Below are 23,866 nucleotides of genomic sequence, written 5' to 3'. Positions count from 1 at the left end.
TGAAATGTGCTTTGAAATAATTAGATTATGTTTTCTTCTAGTTACATGTCAGTAAAGCGCAATAAGCACTGGAGAAGTGGAATCCTCTCTCTGTGTTTTGATTGGATTCTTGGTTTATGTACTGAAAAAAAAAAGGTGAGGTGCATTTTTTTTCTATGCTTTGCACCTGTATTATGCATTGAAAAGGCATAGTGGATAGCCACTGGAGTTATGATAAGAGGTATTTTTTAGTAATCAGACTTGTGTGCATTTGCTCACTGTACTTATTCCATGCTGTGTTGCAAAGCAGAAGAATTCAAGGAAGTGTCGATCATGAGGTCACCAAATTCAAGCATATCAGGAAATGTGTGTAGCTGAATCGGATTTATTAAAGTACATCCTTCATCTCCATACAATATTAATTTGCCAGTTTTAGTAAGTATCAAGAAAATTTTTGAATGGGTTAAAACACAAGTGTGTGACTCTGAACTGTTTCCTTCTTCTGCACAGCACAATAACCTAGAAGATCAAAAATTCTCTTTGGCCAGTAGCATCCTTTAACCTTCACCCCTTTGCTTTGTTCTTTGTTCAGATGATTAGGTGTTTTCCATCTGCACCTCTATGGCAGGAGAATCCGTGCTTGTTAATTTGAGCTGACTTCCTAAGGAAGCTGGGCTTATCTGATTATGTGTTTTCTGTCCCCTCTCCCTTGTAGTAACCTTTGAATACGCTGCTCAGGTTCACTTCAGTCAGGATGAGGAGGTGAGATCTCAGCATACTGAGTCCTTACAAACTTGGTGAAACTCAGCATCTGGATGGAGAAACCCTGCTGAGGAAATTGCTGCAGAGTGAAGTCAACCTTTACTGTACTGCAGTCCAGATCTTTCTAGCATGCCTCTTCTGATGTCTAATAAGGCCTAGGGGTAATCTATAATAATAGTGTCCTAATATGTAACAACAATAAATCATGAACAGGCTTGCAAATATCCCAAAACATATTTAGTCTTTTTTTGGTAGTATTCAGGTTCACTGTGTTTCTCAGGAGAGTTTGTTTTTTGTTGTTACCATCTGGAGAGCAGTGCTGTGTTCCTAAGTAGTCATTGATGTGCTTGTATTTAAACATGTACTTGATGACTAATTGATATGGCAAGGACTTCCAAAATCAAGATTGAGGCACCCAATTTTCCTTTGAAAGTGTCTTCATTCTTCTGAAAAATCTCATGCTAGGAACACTGAACAATGTGTGAAAAAATTACTCTAGTAGGACTAAGAGTTTTAAAGTTAGCATACAGTTTAATTGAAAACAGGCATAATGAGAGCAAAAGGCAAGGTGTCCAAAATACATGTTTTGCTTGAAAACCAAGAAAAGTCACCTAATAAGTTACCTTTTGATTGTGGTAGAAAAATATCAGTTCCTACAGTGTTTCTTTGCTTTTTATTGCCCTTTCTGTCTAACTGCTTCAGTATCGCTTTTTACCCTCCAGGTCATCAGTCCCAGCCAGGGGTATTCTTCACAGTGGTCTCTGTCTTGTTCTTATTAGGTGGAGTTTTCTTGGTTTACATGAGTTTTCCATTGAATTCATGAAGGAGTATTCCACTGTAATTTCCAAATCCATCTCAAAATTGTATACATTGTATAAATACAGAGTATTTGATATCTGCTTCTGCTACATATTTTCCTTTCGATCAAAAGGCAAGTTCTAAGGGTCTCAGTTTCTGTGTGTGTGTTGTGCTCTCCAACAGGTACTAAAAGCTTTCGTAAAATCATCCTTGAGTTGTGACACTTGTTCATGAATTTGTTATCTTATGTCCTTGTCAGGAAAAAGTGCTTCTCCTGCAAATCACCACCTGGCAGTACGCTACAGCTTTCCCAGTCTGCAGCTTGCTTATCTGTATTTCCATAGTGTCTAACAGTCCTGGAGTCAGGAAAAAAAAAAAAAAAAAAAAAAAAAAGGAAGAACTAAAAATACTGGAATGCAGGTGCAGTTGCAAGTTGGCCTTAGAAGCTGAGACAGGTGACTTATTCCATCTGGGGTGCACTTTTACCCTTGTTGGTAAAATTTCTTTCTAAAATGCTTGTGTCTGTAGGTGGTGCTTGAGACCAGGAGCTTTGAAAATGAAACGCTGAAGTGTTGATCCTTGCACTGAGCTGGTCTCCTGAATTCTCACTTCTTGCAGAGGCGGGCTGGGGTGCCTGCAAGATTAACTGCAGTATCTCGGTGGTGATGCTGCTGTTTGGCAGCTAGAGGAAGGAGAGGAGGGAATTTTTCTTCTTATGCTTGACAGGAAAAAGACCCCAGCAAAACAAATGTCTCATAGGACTGTAAGTTTGGCCTTGTGTGTTCGTGCACATTCACTGAATGATATATTAACACCCTGTCTTTGTTTTCTTTTCTTCCGCTGCAGATTAGAAGATATTTGGTGTAGATAGGAAACTTGAATTATTTTATCAGCTTTCAGAAAAAAAAAAATAGCAGATTTTTGAATTAATTCCTCAGAACTGGGGAAAGCCAGTTTCCCAAATGGGACTCAGTCTCCGTTTATAAACAAGTTTCGGTGATTCATGTCCTGCAAATCTTTTATAATGTGGAATAGTGCCATGTTATAAAACAGAGAGGGAAAGCCTGTATCTAAATTACTAGAGATTTTTTTCTCAACTTTGGAAATTTTTTCAAGGAGGTGGAAGAATGTACTCTATTGAAAAACAGCCAAGCTCTCTCTCTCTCAAATGAATGTTATTAATTTTTTTTATTACTAAGCTAGCTTTAAAGTCAAAGACTGAAGCCTGTGGGATCTGCTTTGCTAAAGAAAGGCAGTTCATCTTCTTTTTCTGTGTTCATTGCCTTTACTGTCAGCTGTATTGGCCATTTGCTTGGTTTCCCAGAAATGTGTACTTCTGGCATGGTTTTTCAGACAGGGGAATTTTTTTGGGAGCTTTCAGCTGGCAACAGTAGAATACATAACTCAATAGATGCATTTTTACCTGGATGTGAGTGTGTTTTCTTTCACTTTGAAGGCTGAATTAGTACCCTTCAGCAGAGACAAGTAAAATGATCTTGCTTCACCTGCTGTGCAGAGTAATTTTTCTTCTTTGATCTAGGCACATATTTAGCACCTGCATTTCTGCCTGATAGTATTTGGGATGATGGCTGTCTAGTATTGCCAGAAATGCAGCCTCTTATCATTCTTTAGAATATTTTGGTAGTATGCTATGAAATAATTTTCCTTAAGAGCTTTTTGTTTCCCATTTGGTGGTATATTATTGTGATACCTTTAGCTGTGGAAGCAAAATAAAAATTTTTACTTGAGAAAATTTATTGACAAAGACACTTCTTCATTTGCGTTTACTACATATATTTTTACTTATTTCATGGTTTCGTCTAGACCTCTCCACTTAGTTTCCTAAACCTTCTGTATAAGCTGACTTTTTAACCATTTGTTTTCAGATATCTGCATCTGGAGCAGAAGTATATCTATAAAAACTCCAGCAACTAATCCTCAATTCAAAGACATTTTTAAAAAATTTATCTGGAGCCTTATGACTGTCAGATCAGGCTGCAGGCAGAAAGCGGGCTGGAAAGATTATTGACTTTTTTTTTTTTCTTTAGCTGTTTTGTTTGTTTGTTTTCAAAGTGGTTTCCAAGCACTTGACAATGAAATACATTCAGAGACCAGAAAACTAAAAAGTACAGCAAAGTTTTGCAGAACTTTTGTGCTCATAGAACTGATCTGTCACAACTGACTAAGAAAACACTTGGTTTTTTTTTTTAAGGGAATTGAGCATTTGGTCAGCTATGCTAAAAAAAAAAAAAAAAGATACACAAAGCCAGAGCCAGTTAAGCCAAGAAATAAGTAATAACAAACACAGTCAGAAAGAGACATACCAGTTATTTTCTGCTTTCCCCTTTAAGAGGTTAAGTCTAAAGAGACTGGTAATATCTTAGCTGCCCTCATTTTCTCTGTCACAGAATCCTTAACCTTCTTTACAGCTGACAAGGTTTTGAAGCAATGCTGTCCTCATATACTTTCCCATTATTATCTTGGAATACTTTTCCCTTTCTGATCTATATGATCATCACTAGATGCACTGACTGCATTAAAACATCCTTAAAAGTCATTTAAAAATCCATAATGACTACTGAGCTCTTTTAAATATTGGCCACCAGCTGTTGGCTTCAGTGGTCAAGAATCTGAATCTAACTGTTCTTTTGCTAACGTATCTGTGTAAAAAGAAATTCAGAATTTATTTTTTTTGACCACAGGTGCAAGGGTAGCATGACATAGAGCCTTGGGTGGAAATCAGGGCATTCCCATGTGCTGTATCTTCCAACACTTATGGAATCCTGCTTGTAGTAGCTGCGCATAAAGAAAGGGCAGTTTACACTGAAGCATGTCATTCAAGCCTGCTGTTGTTATGGCATGAATTTGCATGTGAATGCTTTCTGTATGCACCCACAATTTTTTTACTTAGCATAGATTTATGGGAGGCTCTTTCCAGATTTTAAAATTTCAAAAGTGAAAGACCTTTTAGGCAAAGACTTTAAGGTGAATTTGCTGTGCAAATACACTCACACTCAGTCAGGAGGTTTGCAGTCCTTTTGAGGATGAGATTAGAGTCTGAAGTACTAAATAAACAGCTACATGTCAGCATTTTAAGCATCTGAGGCTGGATCACACACTGATACTGAGTCAACAAGGTCTGAATGTAGGAGAAAGCAAATATGGCATGGGCTCTGTAAACACATAGGTTTGCCTTAGGAAAGTTCCTTCATTGTTCTTGATAATGCTCAGGTCTCAGGGCAGAGAGATTTCAAAACTGTGGATACAGCAGCTTTGGTTCATGGAGAAATGTTTATTCTAGGAATGATCAGAAGTGTAAAAACCGAGACTGGGAAATGGTGAAAAAAATAGGAGTTTTTAAGGGAGGTGCTATTAGAGATGTGATATCAGGCATCTTGTATGTAAGAGGTTACTGCAAGGCAGAGGATAAACTGTTCTTTGTCTGCTGGAGATAGGACAAAGTAATGTGCTTAAAATGGAGCAAGAGATAGTTGTGGAGCATATTTGGAATGCTGATGATAGTGCCAGTTAAGTGACATGAATATATTGCCCAAGGAAATGAAATGGTTATGGGATGTGCTATTTTATAAGATGGACAACTGTTACAAGTGGTTTAGTTCCAGTGACTTTTTCTGGTGGAGACAATGGATGTAACACCCTTCATACTGTTTTTAAAAACAAAGACCTATAGTGTAAGGACATTTATATTTAGTAACAACTGCTCTGGTTGCACTCCAGGCAACCATGGTCAAGGTTTTACCTTCTTCTGACAATAATTTTGTAACTTTTTAAATTAAAACAAGCCTAAAATGGGAATCTTTTCTCCTGACTAATGGCATTTAATTATGTGACATGAGGGTTCTAATGAAAAGTTCTATAACTTTTCAGCAAGTTATAGAATGTGAATAAGAACTAGGTAGTCCATTCTTGTTACGAAAGTTGTGGTTTACAAGACTCATCTTACCCTGCAGGAGACTACATAGGTTTACTTCTGTGCCTGACTCTGAAATTGAAATTAAAACTGCTTGAGTTAGGAGAAGTTGGTATGACTCAGATTTCTTGTAATGAGCTGCTATGATGTTACTCTTAAAACTTCTGCAGTAGGAGGACAACTCAGTGAGCTATGTGTTGAAAGAGGTGCAGAAAAACAGATTTTCTTAAAGCACACACATACACACACACACACACACGCACACAAATGTAGTTGCTGAATCTACCTCATAAACCTGGCATCACCAAGCAGGTTTTGCACATATCTACAAAGGTAATGTGTTTATAGACTTGGGATTAATATGAGAGGCTTGGGATTTAATTAACATCACAGCTCAGTTCTCTCTTCTTCAAGTGGCATCAGTGCCTTTTAATCTTTCCTTAACTTTGCCAGCTGATAGATGACTGTCAATTGATTGTGCTATAGAGTTTGAAATTTTGGGTTTGGACTTTTCTGCAAAACAGAAATAGCCTTTGAAGAAGTCCTCAGAAACAGATAAAATTTACATAGACTGAAATAGAAATCAGTCATTTTATTAATGTAACTCCCAGGTTTGTCTGAGTGGTTTTCATGCTGGTTATGAAGTTAGAGGTTTGTGACCAAAGTTTAAACATGGAGATAGCATCCCATATTTTCATTAATAGCACTGAAATAGAATATGAGTACCCTGAGATACACCAGAATGCAGAGGGGGAAATTTGCACAGAGATTATATATTTTATGTGCTGGTTGGTTCTTGATTCATCTTTACCTGGATTTGTCAACCTTTGCTCCTGATTTGGCATCTAATAACAGCATGGATATTACAAATAAGGAATATATGAAAAACACTCTTTGGGGGCAGTGTAGCTTAAATTAGTATGTGTTTTGTGAGATTTTGAAGTGATTTGAGAACATGCTGAAATTAAAATAATTACTAAGTTTTATGGGTACCCTTCTGTATGTAACAGTGATCTTGACCACAGTATTTCTCTCATCTCTTGTGCTGCCTGGACCGTTCCTTCAACCCGGTTATGCCAGACCGAGAGAAAGAAGAGAAATGGCTTTTTGTGAGGACCTCTGGATTATTTGGCATAGTGCTGTTGTGTTTCTCCTCACACAGTGCTGATTGGTAACAGACAGAAGAGCATTTCACGCTTTTCCAGCTGCCCCCTAAGAGAAGATTCCTTAAAAAATGCAAACAAAAAACCAAGCTAATAAAATTACATGGGATGAGGAAGTGCAGACCTGGTGGCACAGGGAACTTCAGAGTAAAGGGTTTTCTTTAAATATTACAGAAACTTCTAGACAAAGTTTGTTATTCTGATGATATTCATCTGGCTTTGGAAGATATTTGAGTCAAGGTCAGGAGCCTTTCAAAATAGAATCCTGGACAAAATGGGAACAAAGCTGCTTTGTAGGACAGGTAGACTTGGTCATATTCTAACATGAAAATGACCCAGCTCGTGCTGTTGGTTGTTAAGACCTCTGGCTACATGAGAACTATGGTCTATGGAACGGTGCTTATGTCTTCACAGATTTCAGGTAGCAGGGAAAAACCGTGCACCAGGATAGTGCTTTTGGAAAGGTTTTCCTGCAGTTTTTCCGTTTTGAGAACAAAATGTGACAGTGTTTGATGTGTGCATGGAACAACTAAGTGTGTTCCTAGGATCCTGCTGACCAGCTGACCTTCTCTTTTTAAAACAAGAAACTTGTTAAATCTTCAATGAACACACTAAACATAATATTCCAGATAAGCTTTTACTCTAACATCAGCAGTTGCAGGAAGAAGTATTTTTTTATAAAGAAATGGCTCACTTTTTTTTTCTCCATCATTTTTCCTCCAGGGGTTATTAGTTAACTCTAGATTGAACCAGTGATCTTGGGTGATCAGGTCTGGTTCTGCAACATCTTGGGCATCCTATAGCTTTGGATCACAGCTTTTTGAGAACTGAGCAGAGAAAAGAAAGCAGATGGTGTGTTAGTTTTAGGTGCATAAATTAATCAGAGGACATTCCCCGTTCATGGTTTACAATATCCTTTGTAGATATGGTATTTCATCTAAGATGAAGAGGCTTATCATAGGAGAACACTCTGCCATGTCTGTTCTATTCTAATATTAGATGGTTCTGAAGAGTACATATGAACTGTAGAGTTTTATATGTCTGTGACTCTTGAGGAAATGTCTTGGAGAAAATGCATGAATCAAGGATTTCTTTTAACAGACAAGATGTTTGCCAGATGAAGGAAAGGAGTTGCTAAGCCTGGGAACATTACTGAAGAAGAAAAGTATATGGAACAAAAATTTGTGGCATACCAGGTTCAGAATTTAAAACTTTGGTCTTTTTTTTTTATTATTATTTCTGTATTTAATTTTAGAACTGACCAGCTTTTTTGAAGATGACGTTTACTCCTGCTTAAAGCTGCTATTCTTAAACAGTAGAAGAATGTGGAAGAACTCAAGCCTCCGCTGCCTTTTAGCACTAGCTATTTTATGCTTAAGAAGCTTAATGTATAGCCAAGAGATAGGTAAGTTTATTGCAATGTAATTCACTAACTGCTTTTTCTGTGTAGCTTCTGTACCTTGTAATTTCATTGCTTTCCTATTATATGTATGTTAAAACCCGTCACCTCTGTGGCCCCACACCATCCCAGGGATGGAGGCAGTGGCAGGCCTGGACTCTGCTTTCTACCAGCACCCAGCAGCATCTTGCAAACCACTGCAAAACTGTGTGTGAAATTCTTCATAGTACCACTGATAGTCTGCATAGGTGTTGGTGTAAATGTCTGCATTAAAACCTTTTTGCTGTATATGTTGGCTCTCTTCAACCATTTCACACATTATCATTAACTGTCCTTCTGTCATTAATTGCCCTCCATGTCTGACATGGAGGAGGGCAAAAAACTCATTAGGTTAAAATCAAAGCTTATGGTGTTGCCATTGGCCCAAAGCCTGCTTATTAGGCCAGGCAAGGAATGGGTATTGTGGAAAGAGGCAGCTGCCTCTGATATATGCATGAGTATAAATCCAGATTTCAGGTACCTCTACAGGTCTGTGAGTCTGTGGCTGTCTAATCAGGCACACAAGTCATTAAACAGTTTTAAAATACTGGTCAGCCATGCATGCAATAAACATTTAAGAAGTATGGCTACAGATGTGGAAAACAGCAGTTGTTTTACAGTTGCTCATTTTTGACCTGCAGTTTTTTTACTGTATTTCTTATATGATTTCAGTCTCTCCAGGGGACCCCCAGAATTTGAAATGTGTAACGCACAATTTACACAAAATGCTCTGTACTTGGGATGTCTCTTCTAGAAGAAAACATGGACAAACTGACTTTTGCTACACTACCAAGTAAGTCCCTCCACATACCTGGTTAAAAAATACCAAATTGTGATGAAGGTACAGTTTTTCCTCTGACACTGCCCATGGAAATTGTGATGCTGTTGTTTCCCAGCATCTCCCCACCAGTTTTCCTTGGGTGGTGCTTCCCCTAGGCCCTGTTAGCTCAGGCAATGGCAGGGTTTCTGGCAAAGCTTTTCCATGCTAATAATTTGCCTGCCAAAATCTGCTTGCTGCTTTCAAAAGACTGGAAGATGCTCTTATTTTTTCAGACTTCTCTGTGTGTCTGCCTATCCCTTGCTCAGAGTTTTCATGAGGGATATCTTCAAAACAGGTTCAGTCCAAAAGGAAATGAGAGTTGGAAGCAGTGAATCCTGATGTTGTGGGCCAAAGCAGTAGAATATATGACACAAGTATTGAGATTCATGTGGATTTTGTGTGGAAAAACATGAACAATCTCTCAGCAACTGCTTTAGAACCTTTATAAATTTTAAGCTGTATTAGAGAAAACATAAAAATTATTTCATAATTGAAACAGCTTTTCTGAAGTGGATGCAAGTTAAGAATTTTGAGAAAAGTTTAAAAAAATCTTTTATCTTCTGTGTGGTTTTTTTTTTCATTAATGGGAACTACATGTTCAATTCCCCATGCTGTGGGTCTGCCAAATGCTTATCATATGCTAGGGATGAATTCAAATCCATTCTGCATCTTGATCCTGCCCCCAGTCCAGATATTTTTACTGTCTTTTTTATTTTCTTTTTTTTTTTTTCCCTGTAAATTCTGCAGGCAGCCCAGACTTTTCCTTGGGGTCCCAGGGCTTGGCTGCACTTACTCCACCTACATGCTTGATTTACTGTGTCTTATTATTCCTACTGCATTGCTAGCTATCATTTCTATTTAAAAACACCATATATACGACTCTGTGGCCAAAGTTCAGAAGTGCAGAGTTCATGAGGTACTCCCTCTGAACAGGAACAATCATGTAGCTGCTGCTGTTTCTCCTTAGCAAAGCAAGACAGGCTGGGGTCCCTGAAGCAGAAAGTCTGAGATGAGCTTGGTGCAGACATCCCTGAGGGAGAGAGGTTTTGTTTTTCAATTGCCCAAACATCCTCTAATAATATCTCAGTACCAAAAAGGAACAGCCTTTCTGAGCACTCAAGTCTCAGGTGGCCTTTGTTAGCCCAGAGTCTTGTGTGAATCTTAAGAGCTCAACCCAAGCTCTTGACTCCAGCTGATGGGAGCTCCAGGATCCTGTTCCAGTTCATAAGTGAGTAACAGTCCCTCAGCAGGAAGTCTGGCATTGTTTTCTCTGCTTTCCTTCCTGCCGTCATTCCCCCAAGAGGAAGGTCTGGATTTTTCCAAACTTTCTGCCTTTCTAGTTGCATATCAGTGATAATGAGCAAAGGGACTTGACCCATCCATTATTGTTTCCTGTATATATCTTCAAGACAAAAGCCAGATCACATTGTGTTGAGCACTGCACAAACATTAAGCACAGGCTACATTTTCACCTGGGTTTTTAGGAATCCTTTGCCCTGCTCTCTGCTCTTTCCCTATGAGCTGAGCAGCAGAAGGGAGCTAAAAGATTTGTTCTTAGATGTGGACACAGGTGGTAATCCTTTTCTTTCAACCCATGTGCCCTCACTTTGAAAAGAAATGGAGGGAGAGTGAGTTAGGAAACATGAAGGGAGGGGACAATGCTACTTGGTTTGGTTTGAGGTTTTTTGTTTTTCTTAATTTGAAATGTTGATTCATGGTGACTAGGTTTCAGAAACATGTCTTTTGTTGTCCTCAAGTTTAATTAGATAGTAAGAAATTTTTTTTCATGTAAAGGGTTGTCTGCCCAGGGAAGTGGTGGAGTCAGCATCCCTGCAAGTGTTAAAAACCATGTGGATATGGCACTTAAGAACATGGTTGAATGGTGAACATGGTGCTTGTGCTAGGTTAACAGTTGCATTTGATGACCTTAAATGTTTTTTCCAACCTTAACAATTCTATGATTTTGGTTAAAGAGCGAGGGTTTCACTTTGAGCACTTTGAAGTGTTCTCTTAACAACTAGTTGGTTGCATTATGCAGCCAGTGCACAACCAACCACTATGATAAAAGGGACTTGAAAGATGAGGGAATGCCATTAATCTGATACTAACCAAAGCCCAAGCAAGTCTCACTCCTTCACATATGGAGCTTCATGTTTATTACAGAGAATTTGGGTTTTATTAGTGTGCAATAATAGGACTTAACTTGCCTTAGCTTCCTATGAACTGAAATAACTGCTTAATCCTCTCTGTCTTTAGTGACCTTACCCCTCAAGTGTGTTTTAAAACTAAGGAGAGAAGGGCTGAGATTCCAGTCCCAGAGAGCTCCATCACAGTGACAATCGAAAGCTCTGGAACTGCTTTTCCTACCAAAGAATTTGTAATTCACCAGAAAGACATCGGTAAGTATCAGGTCATATGTGTGTACCTAAGGCTTTTATACTCTGTCTACACGCTTCAGATGTGTATGCTTGCAGATTTCTTTGGCAACATTCCTGTCTATAGAATGTTGATATGCTGACTCCATGAGAAGCTTCCATATATCACAGGTTGTTTTCTCTAACCCTTCAAGAGAAAGAATACTCCTCTTACCCATAGTCCACAGCAGAAAAAATGAAAGGCAGAATGTGAGGAGGGAAACAAAATACAACAATGATACATCCCTCACTCTTCTCCCTTTTTAGTCCTAGTTATAAATTAGGAAGCATTTGTAAACAAATTCCTAATCTACATAAAATAAGTAAATTAGACTTTTTCCCAGTTCCTTCCAGGCAAAGAAGGAAGTTGTAAACAGAAGATGGCAGTGATACAATCTACCATGCTTGGTCTAGTTTTTGCCTTTGGTTTGCCTGCTTACTCCTTCAGTGTAGTAAAATTTTCATGTCAGTAACACTTCTTATCCATGATTCTGTTTCCAGTCAAGAGCAGCTCAAGAACTTACACAAAACGCAACTCAAAAATATTTGGTTAACATGATAAGCCTCTCAGGTTCATCACAGGTTATTGTGGGCAGTGTATTGATTGTGCTGAACACTTTGCAAGCTCTCAGATCCTTGGTCAGGACTAAAGTTGTATGTATCACACATGTTTTTAAATGTTTTAGCTTACATAAGGCCCAATGAACCCCCATAATCCTTGTACTACCAAGGTTCTTCCTGTTTTCTCAATCTCTTGCTTCACCACAACACATTTGTAGAAGAGATGCTTCTGTTTAATTTCCCTGTCTTGTCTCTGTCAGGACCTTGTGCCCTTAATACTTTTTGTGGCTTAAAATCACTTTCCCTGTGATCTTCAGAACCTCATGTGAGCTTCTTCCATCCTGTACTTCTGGTCTCCTTCTTCGCCACTCTCCCTTTTGTTGCAAGTCCCCACTTCCCTACTGGTCTCCAAAACATGCTTCTTCTTTTGGGGACGGTTCTTCTCCCATTCTTCTCCTATTCTCCCTAGAAGAGTTCTCATGCACACTTCAAAGACTGCCACCATATTTCCTTTATCACTGTGATATTGAAGGAAGGTTGGGAAAGATGGGATAACTTCCCTGAAGAGTCATATTCACAATCAGTTATTCGTCCATCTACATGCTGAAGTATTAAAAGAAAATGCTACCTGATGATTCATCAGCACCTTGCTTTCCTGAGAACTCTCATGCTCAAGTAGACACAGAGCCTTGTTCTAATTACAGAGGTTGAGTTACATGTTTGTATGGCTACTAGCTAGTTCAGAGCAGAGAGACGTGGCTGTTAAACATCTGTAGGGCTGGTGCTGCTGACTAATGACCTGAATATGGCTTTTTTCCCCCCCGATCTTTTTCAAGCCTTTGTTCCTGTCACTCCACGCATTCTTAGTTTAATGCCTGACTTTCCAACTTCCACATTAAATCTGAAGTGGAGTGATAATGGATCAATCTTCCCATATGGACTGGATGCCCTTTGGGAGATTCAGATACTCCGAAAAGAAGCTATGGAAGTAGTCACACAAGTAAGTACCTTTCTTTTTTTTATGAAAAATATATGTACAGTTTTTGCCTTTGTTATGTTCTGAGAGGTCACTTTAGAAACCTGGGAATGATGAAAGATAATAGAGCTTTGCAGGACCTGAGTGTAATCATGCTTTTGGCAGGTAACTTCTTGTTAAATTTCACACTTACAAGAAAACTGGCTACTGTACTGTTGGTACAGCAGGTTTTTTTGTTTTTTTTTTTCTGGTACAGGGACTCTGGAATTAGAACTTACGAATTTGGCAGATACTTTACACCATGGTCTCTATATCTCCAACAGTGTCTCCAGTCTTGATCATCTCTGAATGCACAGCTTGCTTTTTTCTTTTTTTTGTAAACAGAGGTTCTTCCAGACTAGTTTGCAGCTCTGTCCTGTAAATTTTACTAATGGAGAAAAGATGAAATGCACAGCCTGGGACTAATATTAGAAAAGTTTTATTTTTGAGAAGTTGGAGGCCCAGGGTGTAAAGTATACCTCTTTAAATGCTTGGGAATCCTCCTGCTCTCCCTCAAATATCTGCCCTCTAGTATTTCTGGCTGACAGTCTATCTAGCTGGTGGTCTGTTTAGCAACTTAGACTTTTTGTCTAAAATTCATAGCACAACTAAAAGTTAGGTAGAACACTCCAATAATCAATGAGAATTTTATTATTTACTTCACCTAACTTGCCATTCTGTTGAAACTTTGGAGATTATATGTCATTACTAACATGTGTTCATAAGCTCTGTCTTGGTTGATTTCTTGGTGCAAAACTTCTGCAGGTTACTTACTACTCAAAACTGACTCATAAAGACATCATTCTTTTTTGGAACTGGACATCAGATATGCCTTTGGAGTGCACATCACACTATGTGAAGATTCGCTGTTACATTAATGCAACACAGTTTGTTGGCCCCAAGGATTGGAGTGACTGGAGTCCAGCAGAAATGATCCCTGGTATGTTTGTTCCCTTGCAACCACATGGACTTTTCTTTCTGTATAAGAATTAAGCCTAAGTCAGAGGAAGAGCATTAGGCGTTGATGGGCTACTGCCTTTGAGACTGGTTTTTTTTTATTAGAGAAATAACGCAATCACTATTTAATGAAACCTAGCAAATATTTATTTGTATGCATTGTTGTGTTCCTCAGTCACATTTTAGCTGATCAGCACCATGTTTATAGCACATTGTTCATGTGAGGTTTCTTGTTTGTTTTTTTTTGTTTGTTTTCTTCTTTCTCTGCTAGGAAAAGATGCTGAGCCTGGTGGAAGTGGAGTGTTTCCTCTGGACCCTGTGGTGGCAGTAGGTTCAGATTTGACATTTTGTTGTGTCCATGAAGAAGATCAGCACATAACAAATATGACTTATGGATCAAAATCCTATACAATGATCCAACTGAGCCGTCGAAGCCATGCCATCAGAGTGCTAAATGCCAGCATTTCGAATACCAGCGGAACGAATGTAGTGTGCAGACTAGAAAATGGATATGAAGGAAGTGTCGTGTTTGTAGGATGTATGTATCATGTTTACTAACCTTAGGAAAATCAAAATCGTTTTGGTCTGCTAGGAAAAAAATACTATTATTTTTTTCCCTCCTGGGGAAAAAAGTTTTGAAGTTGAACTGGGGATTGTGCTTGTTTGATTTCACTGTGGAAAGGCTGGCTCATGGAGTCACCAAGTCTGGAAGGATGAGAAAGTACCCATGTAAGCCCTCATTAGAACCTGCCCCAGTGCTTCTCTCATTGGTCTCTTGTTCTAAGGTACTTTTTCATAATCTGGAATGCCAAGTAGTTTATTGCCATATGAATATTCAACCCCTGTCTCAGTCTCTATCCGTTTATGTTTGTATCTGTTCTAGTATAGTCCATGACTAGGTGAGAGTAAGAGCAAGGACTGTACATGCAAACATTCATTTACCAATCAGTCAAGTGAAGACAGCAGTTAAACTTGGTGCAACAACAGACGCTTATCCAGGGCAGAAGTTCCTTGGGAGCTAATTACAGTAAAGGAAGCTAGGCAGTAATTCCTCTTTCCTAGGCATTCTTCTAAGACATCTTTTTAGTGTTTTCTTTAAAGATACTGGCTCACTATGTATCTGTGTCTGGCTCTCAGTGGCCATGGGATGGAGGTTCACTGGCTCACTGTTCTGCTTGTGGCCGGAGGGAAACACCTGACTGGCCACCCCCGAGTCTCTGCCCAGACTGGTGCGGGTGGCGGCGATCGCTGCGGCGTGGGGAGCGCAGCAGGGCATAGAGCACGAGGAAACCGAGGCAGAGAAATAAGAGAAAGACACTTGTCTGAGTCTCCAAAGATTTAATCTCCAAGCGGGGGAGAGCAAGTGACAAATCTGAACAGGAAGGGACTACTTTTAAAGGACACAGGGAACATGGGGAGGACACAACCTGTGAGCAATAGGGGAGCATTAGGGGAGGGGTGCAGGGTAAGGGTTCCCCAGTAGAAACCAACATGGGGAGGGAGCAAACCTTACAACCCAATTCTTCTTCCAGGAAAGGATGAGAGACAGGGAACACTCCAGAACCAAAAGATGTGCTATCTTTGACAGACAGGGGAACAAGGGAGGTATACAGGGAGACAGACAAGTGGGCTGACATACATTTTGGCAGGGAAAACTGTGGTAAACAACTCAGGACCAAATGGAGTACATAGAATGAACCACTACAAACTTATAACAAGGAATATTAAAACATAGTACAGAAGAACATGCTACAGAAGAATGTAAAATAACAGACCATGTAAGGCTCAGACATATGTTCCAGAAACAGATACCTATTAAATGACTTAATGTCATTTAAGTCATGACTTAACGTCATGATTTAATGTCATGACTTAACCTCATTCTTCTTCCCCATAGTTGGTCACCTTAAAGCTTTTTATGTATTTTTCCTCACAGGAAATTTGAGAGTTGTCGTCTTCCAATAGTTGCTCATTAGAATCCCATTCCCCCTGCCTTTTAACTTAAGGTCCTTGGAGTTGAGGAAAAGGACAGGAGAAACTAGAATAACTTTGAAAATGTGTTCTGATCTCCAGCCTGTGTGTGCTGTCATTGACTTGGTCTGTTACGGGTTCACTAGGAAATGCAAAACAGAATTCAGCCTCTTATTACTTCTCAGTGATATACCATTTTAATGTTACTCGTGCGGAATTTGCTTTTGTGGGAAAATCTTCTAGGTAAATAAGTCAATGCTTCAAGAATGAAATCTGTGACAATCCCCAAGGTTTTTCCTTCACATTTTTTTGTTTTTTTTTTTTTAACAGATGGGATGCAAAATCTGTTTTTTATCACTGTTTCTTCTTGTAGTACCTGCTTAGTGGGGAGAGGTCTTGTTATGGTCCTCTTGCTGGTAAGGGGAAGAAAAGGTGAAGAAAGTAAATATGTATACATAACACTTCAGTTAAGCCTAGGTCTAGCAAAACAGGTGTTCTTTTCTGGCTCGCTGCTCATAATCTGAGCTAAGTCTGCCGCTGTTACCTTGTTTGTTATTTCCCTTTCTCTAGGGCAGAGAGAAGGGGATATATCTCTGTGTGGATATTGTTGCTCTACCTTTGGCATGCACTTTTCCAGTTTCATACATGTCAAGTGTACAAGACCTGAAATAAGTGCTCTGCCTAGTTTCACATTGGCATGGTTAATCTCTCTGTTGGGAGCACTGCCCATCTTTTCCAGCAAGGCACTCACTGCTGCTCTAGTATGGACACAAAGAACAAGACTTAAAAGGAAAAGATGGACACTTCCAAAGACATGATGAAGAGGATGAACCATTCAGGGCTTGCTTTAATTTTCAAATTCAGTGTGGAATTCATGCTTAAGGGACTATTTTCTTGACACGACTTGTTTGGAGAATTCAAAGCAGTGGTGGGGCTGGCATGTTAGAAAATGTGATGCATAGCTGACAGCATTCCTGCATTGCTCAGCGGCTGAACTGATGCTCAGAATTTCAGAAAACTCTTGGCAGAGTTTCAGTGAAACACTTCCAGGTCAGAGCCTGGAGCTTGTGAGCATGTTTGCATGAGATTTGTCAGATTACCCACCCACTTAGAATTCTAGAGTCAAATGTTAGTCAGATGGGCTGATAATTATCCATCTATTTTATTGTAATTTCTTTAAAGCGTATTACTTCTGTGGTTGGGGTGTAGCTGTTGCCATGTATTTTTGAAGCATGCAATCTAAACCCAGCAAAACAAAAGAGCAATTCTTTCAGGAAGCCAGTAACCCAAATGTCACACTAGGATGGCAAAACCTCAACTAACAGTTTTGGTTTCCTTTCATGCTACAGATGCTCCTGATATTCCCCAAAACCTCAGCTGTGAAACACCCAACTTTCTGATAATAAAATGCACCTGGAAACCAGGCAGGCCCAGTGGACTATACGGAGAACGAAGAACAAAATACAGTTTATTTGAAAGGTAAAATTAACCAGCACTACAATGAATAAAAGGATACAACTGGAATACCTCCATTGCTGCCTGGGACTTACTGCACCATACCTATTTAAATGTGATTGCTTAGAGCCTGAAATACTTTCCAAGAGTTTTAGCAAGCTGTACCTAAACTAAATTTGGAAAACCCTGGTCTAGCCCTGCAAAATTACAATGCTAATTAAGGATAACTTTCCCTAAGGTTTATACCATTATGAACCCACAATCAGAATAAGGGCTTAGTGTATCAGACTGCTGCCAACATGTACACAAGGACAGTATGAAAATACAGGGAGATAGTAGGAGTCATTCACTAATTTTTAATTTTTTTATATGAAACCTGGGTCATATAATTTCAGACATTTAATTAGCTTCTGCTAAGCAGGATGACAGAAGTTCACCGAGGAACAATTGTAAGACAGGTAGTAGGGCATTTCCCAAATGCCACTAGGGAAAATGGCTGTTAGCCTCCATCTGTTCTCCCACTGTTAAAGAGTTGGAGCAAGCAGAGTAAATGTTATCAATAAAACATTGAAAAGGACAAATAACACAGGTTTCACCCAAAGGAAGCAGTCAGGTAGTATCCTACTACATAGTCTTTTAGGCCAGGCCATGTAAAGCATTAAAAAAGAAGAAATATTGGAGTAGCACTTGCAAAGTACAACCACTTCCCTGGTGGTTGTGATTAGAAGTTAGTGAGGAGTTAACAAAATTTCCCATGGTGAGAGGAGGCTCTTGTATCATTCCAAAGGAGCAGTTAGGGAAAGAAGCCAGGAGAGGCCTGAGTCACACAAAATGATGAGAAATGGAATCTCATGGTGGTTTAGGAGCATACTGGAGGCAATGAGGTTTGAGTTACAGTCACAGATGTCATCTAGGGTGCCAGTGCTAAAAAGCCACTGGGTAGGGTGCAAAGAGGTGGATAAAACAGGGCAGATATTCACAGGAAAGGCACTTCAGTCACTGACTGCCCCATATTCATCTTATAAGTAAGAATGTTGTCCAGTCGTGTTTTGCTCAGCCCAAATCTGCAAGATTAATATGATGCATTTCAGGATAAATACTCTCATCCTTATTGTCAGCCTACATTGAACTCAGAGCTCAGCTAGAACACAGTAAAAATGCCCAAAAGAAGAAGACGTTAGTTAAACTTGTGCTACTGAATGAGAGGCTTACACAGATTGTAATTAAAACATATATTTACCTACATACAGATACACAATTTAGATTTTATCCCTGAAGATGCACCACTATTCTCAGCTGTTATCAGACTGCCTCTCCTGCTTTTGATCAAAAGACAGCTAGAACTAGTGGATATATTCCATGTAACAAACCTGAGTTCATATTTGACAGGGCTTATAGAAAGACAGTGTGTGTAACATCTCACTAGTTCACAAAGCAATTAAGAAAATTATTTAAATGCAAATGTATGCTGATCTGAGCAAAGATGCATTAAATCAGAATCTTAGCTGTGATGTGTAAGGTGGTTTTTCAAGATCTACCTGTTTTCCAGGCTTTTGAGAAGTGAGAGAATTGAAATGTTATGCTAGTGGAAGAGGAGAGTTTCACATGAGAACAGGGCAGGTCATGACTGATGCCACTTTAACGTTGTGGTGTTAGCTATGCCTCTGCAATCAAATCATTCTGTAAGTCATGTGAACTGAGCCCATCGTTCTGTGCCATGTTTTCTGTCTGGACTTCTGAGTGTTGTTAGGAATGAACTTACTCAAAAATTAACTTTTCCTTCCCCTCTTTACTTTGTAGAACATCTGGTAAAAATGTTTCATGCGAAGTCAATGAAGTGAACAGAGACCATGTTTGTGGCTTTCCAGTACTGCCTGATCAAAAAACCTATGATTTCATATTAGGTGTCTCCAATCCTATTGGGCAAGCACAGTCATCTCTTTTGGTTGATATAACTAAAAGAGGTAAGACTTATGACTTACAATGGGAAAAAGATGTTTCCTACATGCTGTTTGTTAGTTTTGGTTTTGAAGATCTCTGACATGGTATGCTTTTCATTATTTTCCTTAACTGTCACTAGATTATTGCCTTATTCAATAATTTAAATTGAAAACTACTCAGGGCATGTCTTGAGGCAGTGATGAACTGTACAGGCAGATGCCAGTTCTCAACAGCAGTGCTGCTGTTTTGGACAGCCTGCTATGTGATAAATGCTAATATGTGATCTAATAATTAGACAGCTGCTGTTTATAATGGAATCCCTGAGTGTCTGGGGTTGGAAGGGACCTTAAGAATCAATTAGGTCCAGCACAGCACGCACAGTCCCCATGCCCCACTTCCTGCCGTGGAAAGGGATGCCATGCGCTGGATTCAGGTTGCTCAGGGCCCTATCCAACCTTGCCTTGAGCACTTCCAGTGATGAGGCAGCCACAGCTTCTCTGCGCAAGTTTATGTTTTGCTCCATATTCTGTTACACATCAACAATTAAAATTTAGGTGTAACTTTATGAACCTGTATGTAAATGACCCTGTACTTCAGTATCTGCACATAGGGCAAAATATTACACAATTTTACAGCAGGAGGATTTGGAGCATAAAAAAATAACATGAAAAGACAGAAGGTAATATCGGGACTAATGCATGCTATTGGTAATAGCCATGATCATCTGCTGTCAGGGTTTGAAGAAAGAAGAAACTTGTCTCATTTAGACCTTCAATTTAAAAAAGGAAAGGAAGATGACCACCTCAGTAGCACTGCCTACACCACCATTTTCTCCTTCACAGTCACAGCTGAGCTTTCAGGGATTCCTACTGGTTACAGTATTCTGCTGTTCCACAAAAAACTGAATTAAATGCGAGGATAGTACTTCTTTTTTTTGTCCAGGCCCTAGTTCAACTAGCACTAGATTAGAATTGTCAGAGTAAATTGACAGAGTTGAGCAAAGCATAATTTGTTTCTGTTAATTGTCAACTGGGCTGTTTCACACCCAGGTGATATGCTGCTGTTTCCTATTTGTTTCCTTTTCTTTCTTTCCTACACTGTTCACTTAATTCCCAAAGCACAGTACATATTTCCTTAAGGTATCTGGACCAAATTCATCAACAGATATTTTTTTCTCTGATAGCTGTGAATGTTAGTACTGAACTTTATTGAAAAATTACGTGAAGGGAGTTTTGGGGTAGGGTCATTTAGGAATCCTCCTTTGTCCTGGTCTGCAGATTTTAAGTCCTAATTTAAAAAGTTCACAGAAGTTGAGTAAAGTTGAGTAAATTTCACTTGTGGTCATGTGAAATAGCTGGTGTTTTGCTCTTTTGATAAAATCAGTTAAGAGTAAAAATGTTTTTCTTTGTCTCAACTCCTTATCATGTGCACAGTACACTCAGTCTAAAATAAATGTGTTTCCATATTTGACAGCTGAGAAGATAGTTAGGAATGAGAGTGCTTGCGGGTGCTTTCCCAGCACCAGCTTTCCAGTTGCTGATTGAAACACTTATCCTTCTTATTGTCTCTGGTCTTCTAAAATAATATTTTTCTGAACTATAGTAAATGGGGTTTTTTCTTATAACTGAAGGTTTTTTCTTTACTTTTTAAGTTCATCCAAAAATGCCAGAAAAGTTAACTGTTACTGGGGACAACTCTACAAGCATTCAACTGCGTTGGTTTATAAATGGCAGCTTTGCTGAGACCAGGCTTCTGTGCCAAATTGAAATTAGCAGTAGTCACTCTGAGAGAAAACTGGTAAGCATTGCTTTTAAAAGATAATTTTTTTGAACAAATGTTAAACTTTTTCACTGAACTAATCACATTTCAAATTTATTTCTCACTAAGAGGTTCATTCTGATGGTCTTATTAAATCATTAATGTAGTAATGAGTAGAAGTTCATTTACTAAAGTAAGAAAAATTCTTGCTCATCTCTGTTATTGCCTGGTTTGGTTGGTTGGGTGGTTTCTTTTTTTGGTTGTTGATGTTGTTTTGAACACTAGAGAAAAGGCAAATTATGCACCATGTTATTTGGTACTTGAAACGGATGTATAGTGGTTTATGCTGACCTTTTAGGTAACAGTCCATGTGCTTTGTCTTTCCTGGTGCAAGCTGTATTAAGACATTCTTGTTCCAGGATGCATTGCTGCCCTGCAGACTTCCACACTGGCTACTTCAGATCTTGAAGTCTGCAGTTGAATTTCTCCCTTTACTTTTTCCCTTCAGAGAACAGGTCATTTGTTTGCTGTCAGCAGTCGACGTGCACGTGGCCATAATAGGCAGCTGCTCATAAACCTGCTCATATGTTTGTGATGTAGAGGCAGGATGTATCAGCAGGTAAACTCCAGTTTAGCTGGAGTAACTTCTGCAGCATGAAGTTAGCATGGTCTCACTGGGGAAGCCTAATGAGAAGTGCATTTTCAGCTGGCCTGAGATTTACCACCAGTTTCTTTGTGCATACTTATCTCTGACCATTTCAAATAGACACATAGTGAATTCTCAGGTAGGTCTTAGCGCACAGAGCCTGAATTTTTCATTTGAGCACATTAACCTCAGAGACTTCTTTTTGCAATGCTTGTTTGATTTTTAGCAGTATTCTGTTACCCTCTGCACTTAGTTGCCAGATGGGCATAGCTGTTGAGCAAAGCTTTGAATAATGTAAATGAAGCCACAGAAATGATGCAGCTTAGACTGAATGTCGGAATCTGTGGGTATTGATGATTCCGAGATTGTAGAAAGTCTCTGTCTTTCTGCCCCGTTGCCAAAGAAGAAGCCATAATTCGTCTGTGCTGTTTTCAAGGTTGTTTATTTTTGCTTATCTATAACAAGTTCTGCTGCCCTGCCGCAGGTCTGTCCTGCAGGGCAGCGTGTGGGGCTCTGCCCCTCAGTGGGATGTTACAAACATTATATACCAGAAATTACGTGTACTATATTTACAATAATGTGCCAATATCTATCATCTACGTTGAACAGTGTGTCCCCAGCCTAAACCAATAGAAAAATGCCAACATCACCAAGAACATGGAGGTAAGGAAGAAGAAGAAGGAAGAAAAGGATCAGGCCCACTTTCCTCCATCTTAGAACTCCTGACCCCCCTGTACAAAGTAAACCCCCCTGTACAGGTGTTAAAACCCCCCTGTACAATACTAAAAAATTTTACCCTCTAATTTGTGACTACTTTTACTATACCATCTAACCCTCTGTGACTGCTTGTTCCACCTTTAAAGTTGGTAATTCATTCCATGGTTCAAACTCAAGATCACAGCTGTTTTCTGCTGCTTACCAGGGTCTAAAATGCTTCTGACCAAGGCCTGGAACCTCTAAAAATGTCTGAGGGACATTTTGAGTTCCGACAACTGAAGATAATTATTATGTACATGTCTCCATAATAAGAGGGTGCATGCTCTCTAAAAGTATTTTTAAAATACTTTTGTCCTGGTTTGAAAAGCAAAACCAGTGAGAGGCTCTAAGTCAGAAATACAATTTATTAGGAAAAAGGGAACAAAGAACCAAATACATACAATAGCACAAAAGAAGAACCACTGACAGAGTTAGAGATACAACCTGACACTTGCTGGCTAGGGCGGTGGTAGAAGATATGGTTCTGTCCAAGCAGTGGTACTGTAGACTGATGTAGTTTCCCTCTGGAGGCCCAGTATAGAGAAGGTCTCAGCTGTTCCTCTTGGAAGAGGGGCTCTACTTGCTGTCTGCACAACCCTGCTTATATCTTTGATGGCATCATTTGGCTCCTCCCTCTGGGCAGAGCATCTCACAGTAGAATGCTGTGATCTTATCAGTCATGTGGCTAAAAGAACTGGCCGTCCTGGAGGGACTTATCTCTGAGTCACAAGATAAAGAAAAAAGGGATTGCAGCTCGAGGTGGTAATGGAATACACCTCAATATTATAACCTAGGACAACTTTAAATGCACTTAATGACTGCAGAAGCCTTAAGCTTTTATATTTTGTCTGTAATAACATGTGTTAAGTAATACCAGAGATTAGGTACTACAAAAGGAGCTCAGATATTTTTGGAATATGCAGCTCAAAACCTGGGATATGCACTCGTTTGTGAACTCTGCTTCTGCATCTATCCACTAGGATAGTGGGAGAGGGTCGAGACTTACACTTCCACAGCAGTTTCCTTCACCTTTATCAGAGCCCTCACCCATGGATATTTTGTATGCAGCAAATAGCTTGGCAAAAGCTTTTATAGCTTTATTATATGGTTTCTGGTTGCTTAATAAAAACTCCAGGACTTCCCTGTCACAAAAGTAGCTGTGAAATTGCTATGGAGTTTTTCATGGCATTATGAGGATGTTTTCAGAAGCGCCATCCACATGAGAGATTGTTGGCTTTTCTAGTATTTTTCAAGTTGTCATTTGGCTTTAGAAATGCACAATTAGTTGCGTCTTAAAGTCACTTGCAGTCCAGTTTTTGGCAGCTGTGATGCACATGTATTTTAATTAGATTCAGTAAAAAAATATTCCCAAGCTTAGGGTTTCTTTAAGTAATTGTGAAATTGAAATTCTCTCTAGACTCACACCACTTTAAGAATAATAGGAGAGACTAGTCCTATCATAAGAGCTGTGAACTGAGATCACATATTATCATCTGAAGGA

The 23,866-nt window shown here is 39.3% G+C and overlaps 1 protein-coding gene across 3 annotated transcripts in view; it reads left to right on the top strand.

Annotated features, from left to right (window-relative positions):
- Positions 1-23,866, top strand: part of LOC100223352 (leukemia inhibitory factor receptor) — an 88,898-nt gene that overhangs the window by 45,388 nt on the left and 19,644 nt on the right. For all 3 annotated transcript variants that reach the window (XM_072922628.1, XM_032744578.3, XM_002195588.7), the window contains exons 2-10: positions 7,889-8,038; positions 8,744-8,864; positions 11,148-11,290; positions 12,703-12,866; positions 13,647-13,821; positions 14,110-14,376; positions 17,159-17,288; positions 19,065-19,228; positions 20,857-21,002. In XM_072922628.1, coding sequence (XP_072778729.1) covers positions 7,889-8,038; positions 8,744-8,864; positions 11,148-11,290; positions 12,703-12,866; positions 13,647-13,821; positions 14,110-14,376; positions 17,159-17,288; positions 19,065-19,228; positions 20,857-21,002 — 1,460 coding nt within the window. The remainder of the gene's footprint in view (positions 1-7,888; positions 8,039-8,743; positions 8,865-11,147; positions 11,291-12,702; positions 12,867-13,646; positions 13,822-14,109; positions 14,377-17,158; positions 17,289-19,064; positions 19,229-20,856; positions 21,003-23,866) is intronic.

Source organism: Taeniopygia guttata, chromosome Z (assembly GCF_048771995.1).
Source record: "Taeniopygia guttata chromosome Z, bTaeGut7.mat, whole genome shotgun sequence".
Lineage (NCBI taxonomy): Eukaryota > Metazoa > Chordata > Aves > Passeriformes > Estrildidae > Taeniopygia > Taeniopygia guttata.
Note: the sequence above shows the minus strand (reverse complement) of the source record. Positions and strands in the feature narration are given on the sequence as shown.